The sequence below is a fragment of the Ursus americanus genome, chromosome 35 (assembly GCF_024610735.1).
Source record: "Ursus americanus isolate L20-20 chromosome 35, mUrsAme1.1.p, whole genome shotgun sequence".
Classification (NCBI taxonomy): Eukaryota; Metazoa; Chordata; class Mammalia; order Carnivora; family Ursidae; genus Ursus; species Ursus americanus.
This window is the reverse complement of record NC_142161.1, coordinates 16,829,313-16,842,156: the sequence shown is the minus strand read 5'-3', so window position 1 is coordinate 16,842,156 and position 12,844 is coordinate 16,829,313. Positions and strand designations below refer to the sequence as shown.

Here is a 12,844-nt window from a genome sequence, read left to right as displayed (position 1 = left end):
CAGAGGAGGACGGCCCGACTCGGGTGCGCCTGCCCTATCACACAGACATCTGTTCTCAGTCTCTTCCTCTTCATGATCGCTACAGATGACAAGGGAAGTAGAGCGGACCGAGGCGGAAAAAAAAAAAAAAAGTTATGTCATAAAGATATAAAACGGTGCTCTGACTCACCTGCTCTTAGCCGCAGGTACGGGTTTCGTGGCAGCGTCTCCACTCTGCTAGCCAGGAGCCCAGACAGGCCCAACGTCACTCGGCTGGGTTGACTCAGATGGCCGAGTTTCTAGTGAAGGGACAAAATTGGGGCTTTCTCCTTTTTCAAGCCTGAAGTCGGGGGAGGGGGGATGGTCTGTATTCTCCAGTCTCCCGGGGTTGAACTTTGGGTCAGTAATCAGTACAGTGGGGACTGGAAGCGGGCAGAAGTGCAGGAGGGGCACGGGATGGGACTGCAGCCGGCGGCCCCCGGAAGATGGTGGGTCCCCCTGGGGAGGGACTCTGGGGTCATTTAGCTGGCCCGGCCCGGAGAGCCGGGGATCCAACGCCACCGCCCCCAGCCCTTCTCCGGCTGCGCGGTTCCTATCCAGAACCCTCGTTAGTTTGCCCGGCCCCGCCTATTTTTCTTTTTTCCTCTTCCAAAGGGGGTTACCCCCCCCCCCCAATCCCATTTCCCTCTTTCCCCAGGCTCCGGTCTTAAACCAATTACGCTGCTTTGCAAACAAAGTGAGGGCCGGGTTTGAGGGAGGGGGCTCGGCGGGAGGGGGCGCAGGGGGCGCGCGGTGGCAGCGCTGCTGGGCGGGAGGCGCGGCGGCTGGACTGGCGGGCGGCCGCCTCGCAGGTGCACCTCGGGCTTTGTAGGTGCGAGCGTCTTTGTGCGGCGGACAAATGGGGAGAGGACGAGGAGGTGGGCACTCGAGCGACGTAAGATCCACATCAGCTCAACTGCACTCGTCTCGCAGAGGCCGCCCGCTCACTTCCCGCGGAGGCGCTCCCGGGCGCCGCGCTCCGCGGCCGCCGCCTGCCCCCGCCCGCCGCGCCGCCTCCGCCGTGCACGCCGCGCCCCGCAGCGCCTGGCTTCCTCCTCGCTAGGGTGGCGTTGGGCTGGCGTGGGCACTCGGGTGACTGCAGCTGCTCGGCTCCCCGCCCCCCGCCCTGCGCCGCGCGGCCGCCCGTCGCTTCGCACTGGGCTGGATGGTTGCATCGGGCAGGGTGGCTCCAGGATGTTAGGGACTGTGAAGATGGAAGGGCATGAGAGCAGCGACTGGAACAGCTACTACGCGGACACACAGGAGGTGAGAGGCGGGCAGCAGGCGGGACGCTCCCGGAACCCGTTTCGGCGGAGGCCCGGAGAGGCGGGCGCCAGGCAGGATGGGCGGCTGGCGGGCTGGGGGCGCTTCCTCCATGCCATTGCTGCGTGCCCACCCGAGGTGTTCCCGGACAGGCCTTGGCCGGGCCTTGGAGCCGGATCCGGTGTCCCGCGGGGGAGACTGGGTCCCGGCGGCGCTCGGCGCTTGGAGCGGGCCAGAGGGTTTTAGGAAATTCTGGGCTTTGAAAGCACCCGCTCTGGAAAGAGCTTGCCTCTTCTCTGCTAAGAGCGGGAGCCGGAACCAGGCCCGGGGTGCCTTGGATTGGCGGGCGGGCGCCGGCAAGAGTTGGAGGTAACTCTAAGAAAGAGTTCTCCAGCAGGGCGGCCTCTTCCTCCCACGCTTGAATTCGCAGATGCCTTCAGATGAAAGCGCGCCGCCGTTAAGTTGAGCGTCTTAATAATGAATCGATTCCGAAATTTTATAAAACTTCTTTAAAAGCCCTGTTTGGGGAGAAGTGTGCTCATTCTACTCTGGAACCGCTGGGTGGCGCTGGTGCGAACTGACTTTCCCTCTAGCACCCCGAACGGAGAACCTGTTTCTCTTCATTGTCCCCTTGGTGGCACGTTCATGTGGTTTATTTTACAATGTGCACAAAGGGATTGTGAGGAAAACCAGGTACAGGCGGGCCCATCACCTACTAAAAGTATTTCTCTGGAAACAGCTGGCAATTACTCCCCAAAAGCTCACCATTATTAAAAACGCTTTTTGAAATGGCCTTCGATAATCTTGGGGAGAGGAAAAAGACAAAAAAGAAAAAAGAAAAAGAAAAAAAAAAGAAAGAAAAGAAAAAACGAAAGTAAAAAATACTTTAAGACATGGACAGAAAAATATAGAATCAGGGAATATTTTTATGGCAATTAACTTATTTAGATTTGTATATTTATGTATTCACAAACTTAGCTTGAGTTTATTTGCATACCATAGTGGAGTGTGCCTAGTTAAATTTGTACACCTTTTATTTTTTCAAATGAAATTGTATCTGCTGGTGAAAAAAAATTCAAGGATATTACTTTTATTAAATTATTAGAGACGTTTTTATGTTTCTGGGCTCTATGTTTTTAACATATATAGTGCATTCCCAAATTGCTATTGGTAAGGGTTTTCTCCTACTGATAATTTAAAAATGAGCACAGAACTCTTCCTTGGGTTTAACTCAGATGCAGACATCTCGACCCACTAGTTAATGAAATCCCCTATAGAAAGAACTTCCTTGTAGGTTAAAGCTGAGAACTGGGAAATAGAATAGCATTAAGAGAAAATAAGTAGACTTTGATTTTAGAAATTTAAAGTGGGATTTTAAATCCAAGCTTTGAAATAATCCATGGTAACATATCAGTATGGGAAAACAAAATAGATTATTTTGACAAATTGTGTCACCAAATTTTTCAAATGTTATGGGGCTGGAAATAGGTAACGAAATTAGTGCAACTTTTTGGATGGCTCATGGAGATGTACATGTAAAGTCAAGTTAAAGTTATGTGTAGTACATTGATATTATTATGCACTCCCCTTTGCCCCCTCTCCTCTTGTAGATCTATTTTTAATTTTTTCCCAAAACCTATTTAACTTCTGAATTTCTTTCCCTTTTAATAAATATTACAGTTGCTACAAGTAAATGGAAAACACTCCTTCTAAGCATAATGACGAAAAGTCACCATTTGGGGAAGACTGCTAAGGCAGTAAAGCCAGTTGTTGAGAAATGGATGGTCATATGGCCATGAATGATTAGTTCTATCAGGGAGAGTTTAATTAACAGCCACCCCGCACAGCAGAGGCTACTATGCGGCCAGCCCGGCCTGGCAGGCTTAGGCGACTTAGGCACAGAGCTGGTGTTCTGTTGTCCACCCCCGGGGAGTGTGTGTGGGGGGGGTTACACCGCCGAGCCCACCGCACCCGATAAGGTGGGGGTGAATCAGCAGAGTCAGAGAATAATTCTATTTTCGGAGTTTAACCCCTTTTAACCAAAAGGGCTTTGCTGAGGCGGGTCTGGGGTGGAGACTGGGATACCAACTGGCGTGGAAGCAGAAGGCGATGGAGGGGACCTAGAAGTCGGCCCCTGAGCCTGGCATGTAAGGCGATTACACATCTTCCTGGGGACATATTTTCTGTGAGCGCTTGTCTTTCATGCCTGCCGAGATAAGATTTTTCCCCTGCTGCGCAAGACATTTCTTTGCTCTTTCTGGGGAGGGCGCCTGACGGTTTGCCCCGGGTGGGGGGTCCCATGCTTTGCCGAAGCGCTCTCTGCACGTCTCCGCGTTTGCCCCTGGCGGTAGGCCGCCGGCCCCCACTACTAACGCCGCCCTTCGGGGCCTCTTCCCTCGCTGTCTCCGCTCCAGGCCTACTCCTCCGTGCCCGTCAGCAACATGAACTCGGGCCTGGGCTCCATGAACTCCATGAACACCTACATGACCATGAACACCATGACCACGAGCGGCAACATGACCCCAGCTTCGTTCAACATGTCCTACGCTAACCCGGGCCTGGGCGCCGGCCTGAGTCCGGGCGCCGTGGCCGGCATGCCGGGCGGTTCCGCGGGCGCCATGAACAGCATGACGGCGGCGGGCGTGACGGCCATGGGGACGACGCTGAGCCCGGGCGGCATGGGCGCCATGGGCGCGCAGCCCGCGGCCTCCATGAACGGCCTGGGCCCCTACGCCGCTGCCATGAACCCGTGCATGAGCCCCATGGCGTACGCGCCGTCCAACCTGGGCCGCAGCCGGGCGGGCGGCGGCGGCGACGCCAAGACTTTCAAGCGCAGCTACCCGCACGCTAAGCCGCCCTACTCGTACATCTCGCTCATCACCATGGCCATCCAGCAGGCGCCCAGCAAGATGCTCACGCTAAGCGAGATCTACCAGTGGATCATGGACCTCTTCCCTTATTACCGGCAGAATCAGCAACGTTGGCAGAACTCCATCCGGCACTCGCTCTCCTTCAACGACTGCTTCGTCAAAGTGGCGCGCTCCCCGGACAAGCCGGGCAAGGGCTCCTACTGGACGCTGCACCCGGACTCCGGCAACATGTTTGAGAACGGTTGTTACCTGCGCCGCCAGAAACGCTTCAAGTGTGAGAAGCAGCCGGGGGCCGGGGGCGGAAGCGGGAGCGGGGGCGGCGGCGGCGGCGCCAAGGGCGGTCCTGAGAGCCGCAAGGACCCCTCGAGCGCCGCCAACCCCAGTGCCAACTCGCCCCTTCATCGGGGCGTGCACGGTAAGGCAGGCCAGCTAGAGGGCGCGCCGGCCCCCGGGCCGGCTGCCAGCCCCCAGACTCTGGACCACAGCGGGGCGACGGCGACAGGGGGCGCCTCGGAGTTGAAGACTCCATCCTCCTCGGCTGCGCCCCCGATCAGCTCCGGGCCCGGGGCACTGGTATCTGTGCCCCCCTCCCACCCGGCGCATGGCCTGGCACCCCACGAGTCCCAGCTGCACCTGAAAGGGGACCCCCATTACTCTTTCAACCACCCCTTCTCCATCAACAACCTCATGTCCTCCTCGGAGCAGCAGCACAAGCTGGACTTCAAGGCCTATGAGCAGGCACTACAGTACTCGCCCTATGGCGCTGCGTTGCCCGCCAGCCTGCCCCTCGGCAGCGCCTCGGTGGCCACCAGGAGCCCCATCGAGCCCTCAGCCCTGGAGCCGGCCTACTACCAAGGTGTGTATTCCAGACCCGTCCTAAACACTTCCTAGCTCCCTGGGACTGGGGGTTTGTGTGGCATGGCCATGCTAGTAGCAAGAGAGAGAGAGAGACAGAGAGAGAAATCAACAGCAAACAAAACCACACATACCAAGCCAACAACAGCATAATAAAATCCCAACTATTTTTATTTCATTTTTGTGTGTGTGTGTGTGCACAATCTTTTCCCCAGTGCAAAGGACTGTTACTTTGTTATTGTATTCGAAATGCCTTGTGTATATTATTACAAAGAAAACCAATCCCAAACAACAAATTTTTTTCCTGCAAAGTTTAACAATCCTCAAATGTATATATAAAATCCTCTTACTTCCTTATTCCTCTCCCTTTCTTCCCTCTTTCCTCTCCAGACACGTTCTAGTCTGTGCAGGATTTATTTAAAAAGAAAGAAAGAAAGAAAGATGGTCAAACTTGTAAAATATTTGTTTGTGCTCCCCCCCCCACCCCGCCTCGCCTGACCCTCCACAAGTTTACAGGTCTATGGCAATACTCTTAACCATAAGAACTGAAAGGGTGAAGAAACAAGTAGACACTAGGCGCTATTAAAAGTATTTGAAGGACAATACTGCTGTTATGCAGCAAAACATAAACTGATTATAAACATCAGAGCCATTTGTCACTCTGCTTCCATGTCTGATACATTCAGATAGCAGACATCTTAAAATGAAATACATATATATTACGAACTTATTTATGCACATGCTCAAATATGTAGACATCCTCCATATATTTGCATAACACGTAGGAATAATAGGTAGGTGATATACATGATACATTTTCAAGAGTTGCCTGACCAAGAAGTTACAAAGACACCCACCTCCCTTGTCCTCGCCACCCACATATAGCCCTGAGAATCAATTCCTCAAGAATTGCCATCCTCAGTAACTCTGCTCCTTGCTTTGCAGAGTGCCATTGTCATGTCATTCTGAGGTCACATAACATGTATAAAATTAGCTCCTATGTATCTATACCATTTAAATAATATTTTTTTTCCAGGAAAAAAGGGAATATTACAATGTTGGAGGAGAGATAAGTTCTAGGACGTGGCATTTCAAAATCTGGTCCAAAATTCCAAAATCCAACTGATTGTGGCCATTTTAATTATTGCCGTCGTGTGCTTGTTTCATTCAGTGTTGATGCACTTTTCACAGTTGGACATGGTGTTAGTATAGCCAGACGGGTTTCATTATTCTTCTTTGCTTTCTCAATGTTAATTTATTGCATGGTTTAGTCCTTTTTTTTCTTTATAGTTGAAATTGCTTTAAATAATGGTTAAAATTACAAATTAAAAATGTTAATTTTATCAATGTGATTGTAATTATAATATTTTGATTTAAATAACGAAAATGATAAATTTTAAGCCGTGGAATATGTTCTTGATCATTTGCAGTTAAGGACTTTAAATAAATCAAATGTTAACAAAAAAGTATTTCTGTTATTTTCCTCAATTAAATCCAAAATAGGTATTCTGAAAATGATATTTTCCAAAGTCCGGCACTGAGTATAAGTGACAAAAAGGAAAATGATCTAAAACAAAATTGTTTTGTTTATGTTTATTATATGAACATGAAGGTACTAAAAAGTAGTTAAAGAAATTCAATAAAAGCGGGTAGATAAATTGATTTAATATCCCAAGAATTGAGATTTTTAAGATTATTTGTTCCCAGTAATGGGTTTAATTTCTGACATGAGCTTAAGACTTCTATTTCCTTTGAGTCTGTCCACAGTGAAATCAAATTCATTAATATAACTACATTTCCCCCTTCCTCAATGTCTAATTTTCCTTTATCTGTGAAGTATTCTGGTGAGAGTAAAATATCAGATGTGGCTGATAAAATTAAGTTGTCTACAACAGAGAATCCCGAACTCTTTTTTTTTTTTTCCATTAAAAGAAACAAAACTTAACCATCATGGTAGCTTTGGAGGGGGCCAGGCGGAGTCGAGTTAAATCACTCCTGCAGGAGAAGCTTTGTGCCACCAGGATATTTCGGGATAGCTGCTATTTTGTATTTTGTGAAGATACCTTTAAAAATATTGTTTCTAAAAATATCATTCCTGAGAACTTAAAGCTGATGATTTGTTTGCCTTCTAAGAAGCTTTTAAATGCAGTTTCACACCCCTACAGTTGCTTGAGATCACAAAATCATTAATCTCCTTTGATAGTAGGCTCACTTTCCAGTCCACCTATTTCTTTGTAAGTCTTGTTCGGATTGACATCAACAATAACAACACCAGCCCAAGCAGAGGCTAGCCTGCCTGAGCCCTTGTGTATGAACTCCATCCTCGCGGGGGCTTGAACTTGGACAGCCTTTACTTTGATCGCCCCACTCCACACTGCGGACAAGATAAAAAGAGCTGTGTGAGTCCCTTAATTATCGCGTAATTGCCTCCCCAGATGAGAGAAGGGGTGGCATGTAGCACTTGAGAAAAATCCAGAAATCCCACCCCCCCCCCCCACTTCAGCTAATGAAAGGAGGAGAGGGAAATAACTGGTTTGAATGATTTCAAAATCTAATTTGGAGGGCATGAAGGACATTAAAGTCCCAAAGAGAGGAAAAAGCTTTCAATCTCAATACTTATTTATATAGCGGGTAAACAAACGCGTTGGCAAATTCGAATTCCAAATGTAACATAAGGACGTGAGTTCGGGCCGAGGAAATTTTCCAGCCTCACTGAATCTAAATCGTCTTTCGTGCGTCCCCCTCGGTGATGTTCCCTTCCCTCTCTAACATATTAGCAATATCAAGTCCTGCCTTCACCCGCCAGGCTTAGTGGGCCTTAGCTCACTCTCTCTCTTACTCGGCAGAGACTTTTTCTGGGCTTGCGGGGGGCGAGGCGCCGCAGGCTGCTGGCAGAGGCCACTTTGGAAACCTGCCTGAGAAGCTAGAATGGTGGGTCGCGGGGACTTGGTTTCGTGGGCTTCTCACGCGCCTTGCTGCCACCCCTGAGCAGTAGAGCACCTCCTGGCACCTTGCGCGCGCTCCGCCGCGCCCGGGAGACCTGCGCCCCGCGCGTTAGGAAGGGCGCGGATCCGGCCGCGGCGGGCGGTTGCCGGGGAAGAGGGACAGAGCAGGACCGCAGGCATCTCGGGGTGACAAGTGCAGTTAGTTCTTTATTGTTTGGGCATTTTCCCCTCCCAGCGAATAAATCTTCTGTCTAGCCCGAGACCTAAAAGTCAACAAAGAAGGCCAGGCGTCGCTCTACCGCTCCCGCGGCCCCAACCCCGCGTTGCCGCGGCTGCTCCCGCTGCGTAATCCCTTCCTCGGAAACCCGGACACACAAACGCCGGAACGCCCGGGGCTGGGGCGCCGCGCCCCAGGGCCAGGAGGAAAACATCTGTGGTTCCGAGGGAGTGCTGCGACGACCCTCCTCGAGCGCGCCGCCTTCCCTGACCCCCTCCTGCCCCCCTCGTCGTCCTCGAATTTCTATATTTCTTCACCTCGGACACTCGTTCCTGCAGATGGGGGCGGAAAGGGGCTGCCGGCCGCTCAGCCGCCGTCCACCGGGCTCGCTTTATGGAGGAATTTCCCTCGAGATGGGGGAGGGGTCTCCGGATGGGGAGGGAGGGAGTGAGAAGAAAAAGCTTTCCTGCAGACCCTCCAGTGCAAAGCTCCCGAGGCTCTCCGACCCAGGGACGACGCCACCACCGAGCACTTTTAGGGAAAAAAAGAATGTTTGGGGAGTGGATACAGTCCTGGGGAAGAGAACTTCAAATGTTAACTTTCACCTTGTTCTGGGCCTGGCACATTCTTTACTGATAGAAAGAGAAGACAACTAAACACAGCTAGGGGAGAAGCTCACCAGAAACTACACAACTTAGACGTGTTCCCGAGTAGAAGGCAGCTCGCTCTGTTTTCTACATGAAGGCTATTACGGTGTTTACGTCACAGATAAAATTTAATTTTCATTGTCCCTCCGTGAACTCTTTATAGCAGAATAAACTGGCGAGCATTATTAAGGGAGGAGGGATTAAACAAAATTATTAAAGTTCTTAACTTCTGTTTTCATTTTCTGAAGCCTAGAACACTCGACTGATTTCACTGAAAGTATAAAAAACATGACTTTTCTTTGGAGTATAACAGATTTGAGTGAGCCATTGCAGAAAAGAATTCCTGGAGTGATAAAATTTAAAAATCTTGCTGTGTTAGCACTTAAAAAATTGATCTCAATTCCACAAAAATGCTTATTAAGTTTCTTTGCAAAAATTTTCTGTGATCAATACAAATTCCTTTCAATGCAGACCAAAGTAGGAGACCTGTACCCCAAATTAATTAACCTTTCCTCAAGATCAATTGGTTTTCTGTTGATTTAGCAGTAATATTGTAGAACATTTAGCTATAATGTATTTTAATGTGATACCTCAACATGTCAAGAGGAAACACTCATTGGAAAGATAAAATTGCTAAAATTATTTAATAGCTGTTTAAAAATTTGTAAAAATATTTTATTTTCAAAAATTAAATCTTAATTGCTTATTTGGATTGTAGTAAAATGTGTTTTGCAACTAAATGGATTTAAGATAATGTCTAATTAGTTCAAGACAATTATGTGCAAAAGTTGATTATTTGTAAGCTACCTTGGGCTAAATAGGTCATTAAATTATGCTGAAATTTAGAAATAAGATTTTCTCAAATAGGATCATTAACATCAATAGAAACTCATGAGAGTAAGAATGTAATAAAATGAAACAACTTGGGAGATTTTACAACCTTCCCATTTAGAAATGGAATCTGTTTGGGGAGATATAAGGTTTTTGTTATTGTTTTTGTTTTTAAAGCAGCCGTTTCTGCAAGTTTTAGTTTCTACCACTGATCCTATTTGGTGTATCCAAATAACATTTAATAACAGATTACTTTCGGTGTTCTGGGTTTTCTTCTTCCAAATAGTTACATTTAAGACCATAATGGTTTCATTGGTGTTTCTCTTTTAGCTCCCAGTCTAGCTCGGTTCATTGAACTTTGGACAGCTCAGACCGCAGCCCTCACCTTCCCACTGCCCCCTCCAGTCATCATTCTAGCACGCTGTGTGGAGCTGGAAAATACCCATCCATTTCAACTTTAACTTGTAAAAGGCATGCATTTTCCTACTATAAACATTTTTTAAAAATCTGACAAGGGGGAAATCCTCACTTGCTACCTTTCTTTTTTCTAACTTCCTCATTTCTCCAATTATGTCAGCTGTGACTCTACAATGTAAGAGCAAAGCTCACATTGAACATAAACTCCCCCTCTGTAGCCCCAGAAAGTGAGAAACTTCCCTCCTTCTAGATGCCACTTCATGATATTTTGGGGTTTTCTATGTTCTAGTCCATGTAAAAGCAGAATATTGTCCCTCAAAATCTGGGAAGAAAAGGGCTTACATGGAATAGGTCTTGAGGACCTCGGAATTCAGGTGGGATGCTGGTAAACTCAGATCAAGATCAAGTTCAGAACGGCCAACACTAGGGCAGGCCTGAGTCAGTGTGATGTTTCTCTGTGTTGACTTTTTACTTCTTTCCTCAATATTACATCAGGGGCTTTTTAAGAAAAATCCCTGAAATCCAGAAAAACAACCTGGAAATACCCCCCCCCCCCAAAGCACTGCTTGGAAATAAGGAACAACGCATTCAATTGGAGAGCTCTTTAGTTTCTTTCCCCTCTCTCCCATGACATTTTAGTTACTCCTCTGCTTGTCTAATCATGTCCCAGGTCAGTTTTTTTCTTTCTTTCACACCAAAGAGCTGTTATTTTAAAACATAAGCAATTTAATGAGAAGAATGTAAGGGTTTTGTGGTGGTTTGTTTCATTTATATATTTAATTTTATGGACCCATTATGCATGAGGGAGGAAGGAGGCTCCCATCCAGAGCTACACTCCTAGAGAGCTGATTTTCCTTGCGAAATTCAGGTGACTGGTCGGTTTTTGGAACGTTCCCCTAGCTCTGGGTCTCACCTGGGAGCCTTGAGCTTCTTCACTCCCATAGCCCAGCTACAAACACCTAACCCAACATCCGCTCGGCCCAGAGCGCCAACTCCCACCGCGTCTTCCACCGATTTTGCCTAGGTGGAGGCCGATTCACGAGCTCGAACTGCAATGAGCCGTGTTGCCGTGCAGGCACCGGCCAGGTTTCCTCACCTCTCCCTGGAGTCACACTGGCTTCTGCCGCCACGCGCTTCCTTTTGTTATGCCTGGCTAATATATTAATGGGGCGGATAACCCGGATCCTTTGGTGGTTGATGGGGGGGGGGGCGGTGAGTGGCGGGGGTTGGAGACCAGGAAGGGAACAGAACAGCTCTAGTTGCTGACCCTTGGGCCAAAGACTTCAGAGGAGGGAGGCCTGGGGCGGGCGGGGGGTGGGGAGGAACGTCGTTGGATACGAATGGAGGTGGGAAAAGTTCACATTGAGGGCACAGAAAGTAAACTTAACTAAATGCGTGCAACAAGTTTTTGGAAAAGGTGATCTGATGCTAATGTTCTGTCCTGGGTTCAGAACTGCGAGGCGGGACGCCGCGCACGCTGGAGAAACTGCCCTGCTGGCCAAGCGGGCGTGCTGCTGAGTGACTGCCTACCCTCCGCTTGTCCCCTCACCCCCACCTGGAGCCCGGTCGCGCTGCGCGGGGTCGAGTCACAGGCGAAAAAATCTTAACTGCGTGCGGTACGGATGCCCTTCTCGGAGGGATACGCCGTCTCAGACTCATCAAGCTCTAGCTACCAGCCACCTTAGTTGCTCGGTTCCAAGCCTTTAAAAATAAAGACTTCCAACCCTCCTTGGCTGGCTGCGCCCACAACACCCCCGCCTTCCCCACCCTCACCTCTAAAGGGCTGGCCCCCCAGTCAGAGGTCTTAGCTGATTAACCACAGATGATGGAACCCCTGCGTGGAGCCACGAAGTGGGCGCGAGAAACCGAGACCTCGGGGCCGGAGGCCTTGGGGCCCCCGGGGGGGGGGGACGGGCTACTGGGTGCGGGCCTTGTGTCTGGTCCCTGCCTCCCCTGCCGATCGCTCGGCGGAGCCCCCTCCCCGCCGGGCCTGCCGCCCCGCCCGCCAGACGGTGCCCGGGCGCCCCGAGACATATGCTGCCCGCAGGCCGCGCGGCCCGACGTGGTACTCATTGCCGAGGCGGTTCTCAGCCCATCAAAAGCCCAGGCTTTCTTCAGCCGTATGGGCCGCGAGGTGAACAACAATGGCCGGGCCCCTTCACTTCAAAAGCGGCGATCAGGGGAAAGGCTCCCCCAGAGAATTTTTTTTTCTCCACAGCCTTTCATTCCTAGTTAAAAAAAAAAAAAAAAAAAAGGCATCAGCAACTCCAGGGCCCGGGCGAGCCTAATGCCCTTTGATGGGGATTGAATTCATTATCTCCAATAACACAATTGTGCTTGGCCAACGAAAAGAGCAAAGCAGGGCTCTATCCCGCCCGAGGGGCCCGCCCGGGCGGGGCAGGAGGGCGAGGCGCGCTCCTGCGACCCGCTCCGAGGCGCGGTCTCGGCCGGCCTGGCCCGGGCTGCGGCTCCCCCTGGGCGCCGGAGGCGCGGGGGGCGCGGGCCCGCGCGGAGGCTGCAGGACGGGTGGCGCCGCCCGCGGAGACAACGCCGGGAGGGGGCGGGGCGGCTCTCTGGTTTGATTTATTTTTCGTGTCTCGCTTTGCAATCATTCCCCAAGGGCCGCCCCGAGGGCCGGTGTTTACTCTCTTCCCTCCAGGACTCCAGTTGCGGAGCCGTCCCTGGCGCCCGGGGCGTGCGGGCCAGCAGGGCCGAGAAGCGCCCCTGGCTGAACGCGAAGGGTCCCCAGCATCCCGGCCGCACCGCCCAACCCCGGTGCCC

At 50.5% G+C, this 12,844-nt stretch overlaps 1 protein-coding gene across 1 annotated transcript; it reads left to right on the top strand.

Annotated features, from left to right (window-relative positions):
• The first annotated feature begins 1,086 nt into the window (after window positions 1-1,086).
• Window positions 1,087-5,184, top strand: FOXA1 (forkhead box A1). Its single transcript, XM_045800490.2, has 2 exons — window positions 1,087-1,284; window positions 3,696-5,184. Exons 1-2 carry the CDS (start codon window positions 1,213-1,215, stop codon window positions 5,040-5,042), a joined length of 1,419 nt encoding a protein of 472 aa, XP_045656446.1. The 5' UTR covers window positions 1,087-1,212; the 3' UTR covers window positions 5,043-5,184.
• Window positions 5,185-12,844: the final 7,660 nt, after the last annotated feature.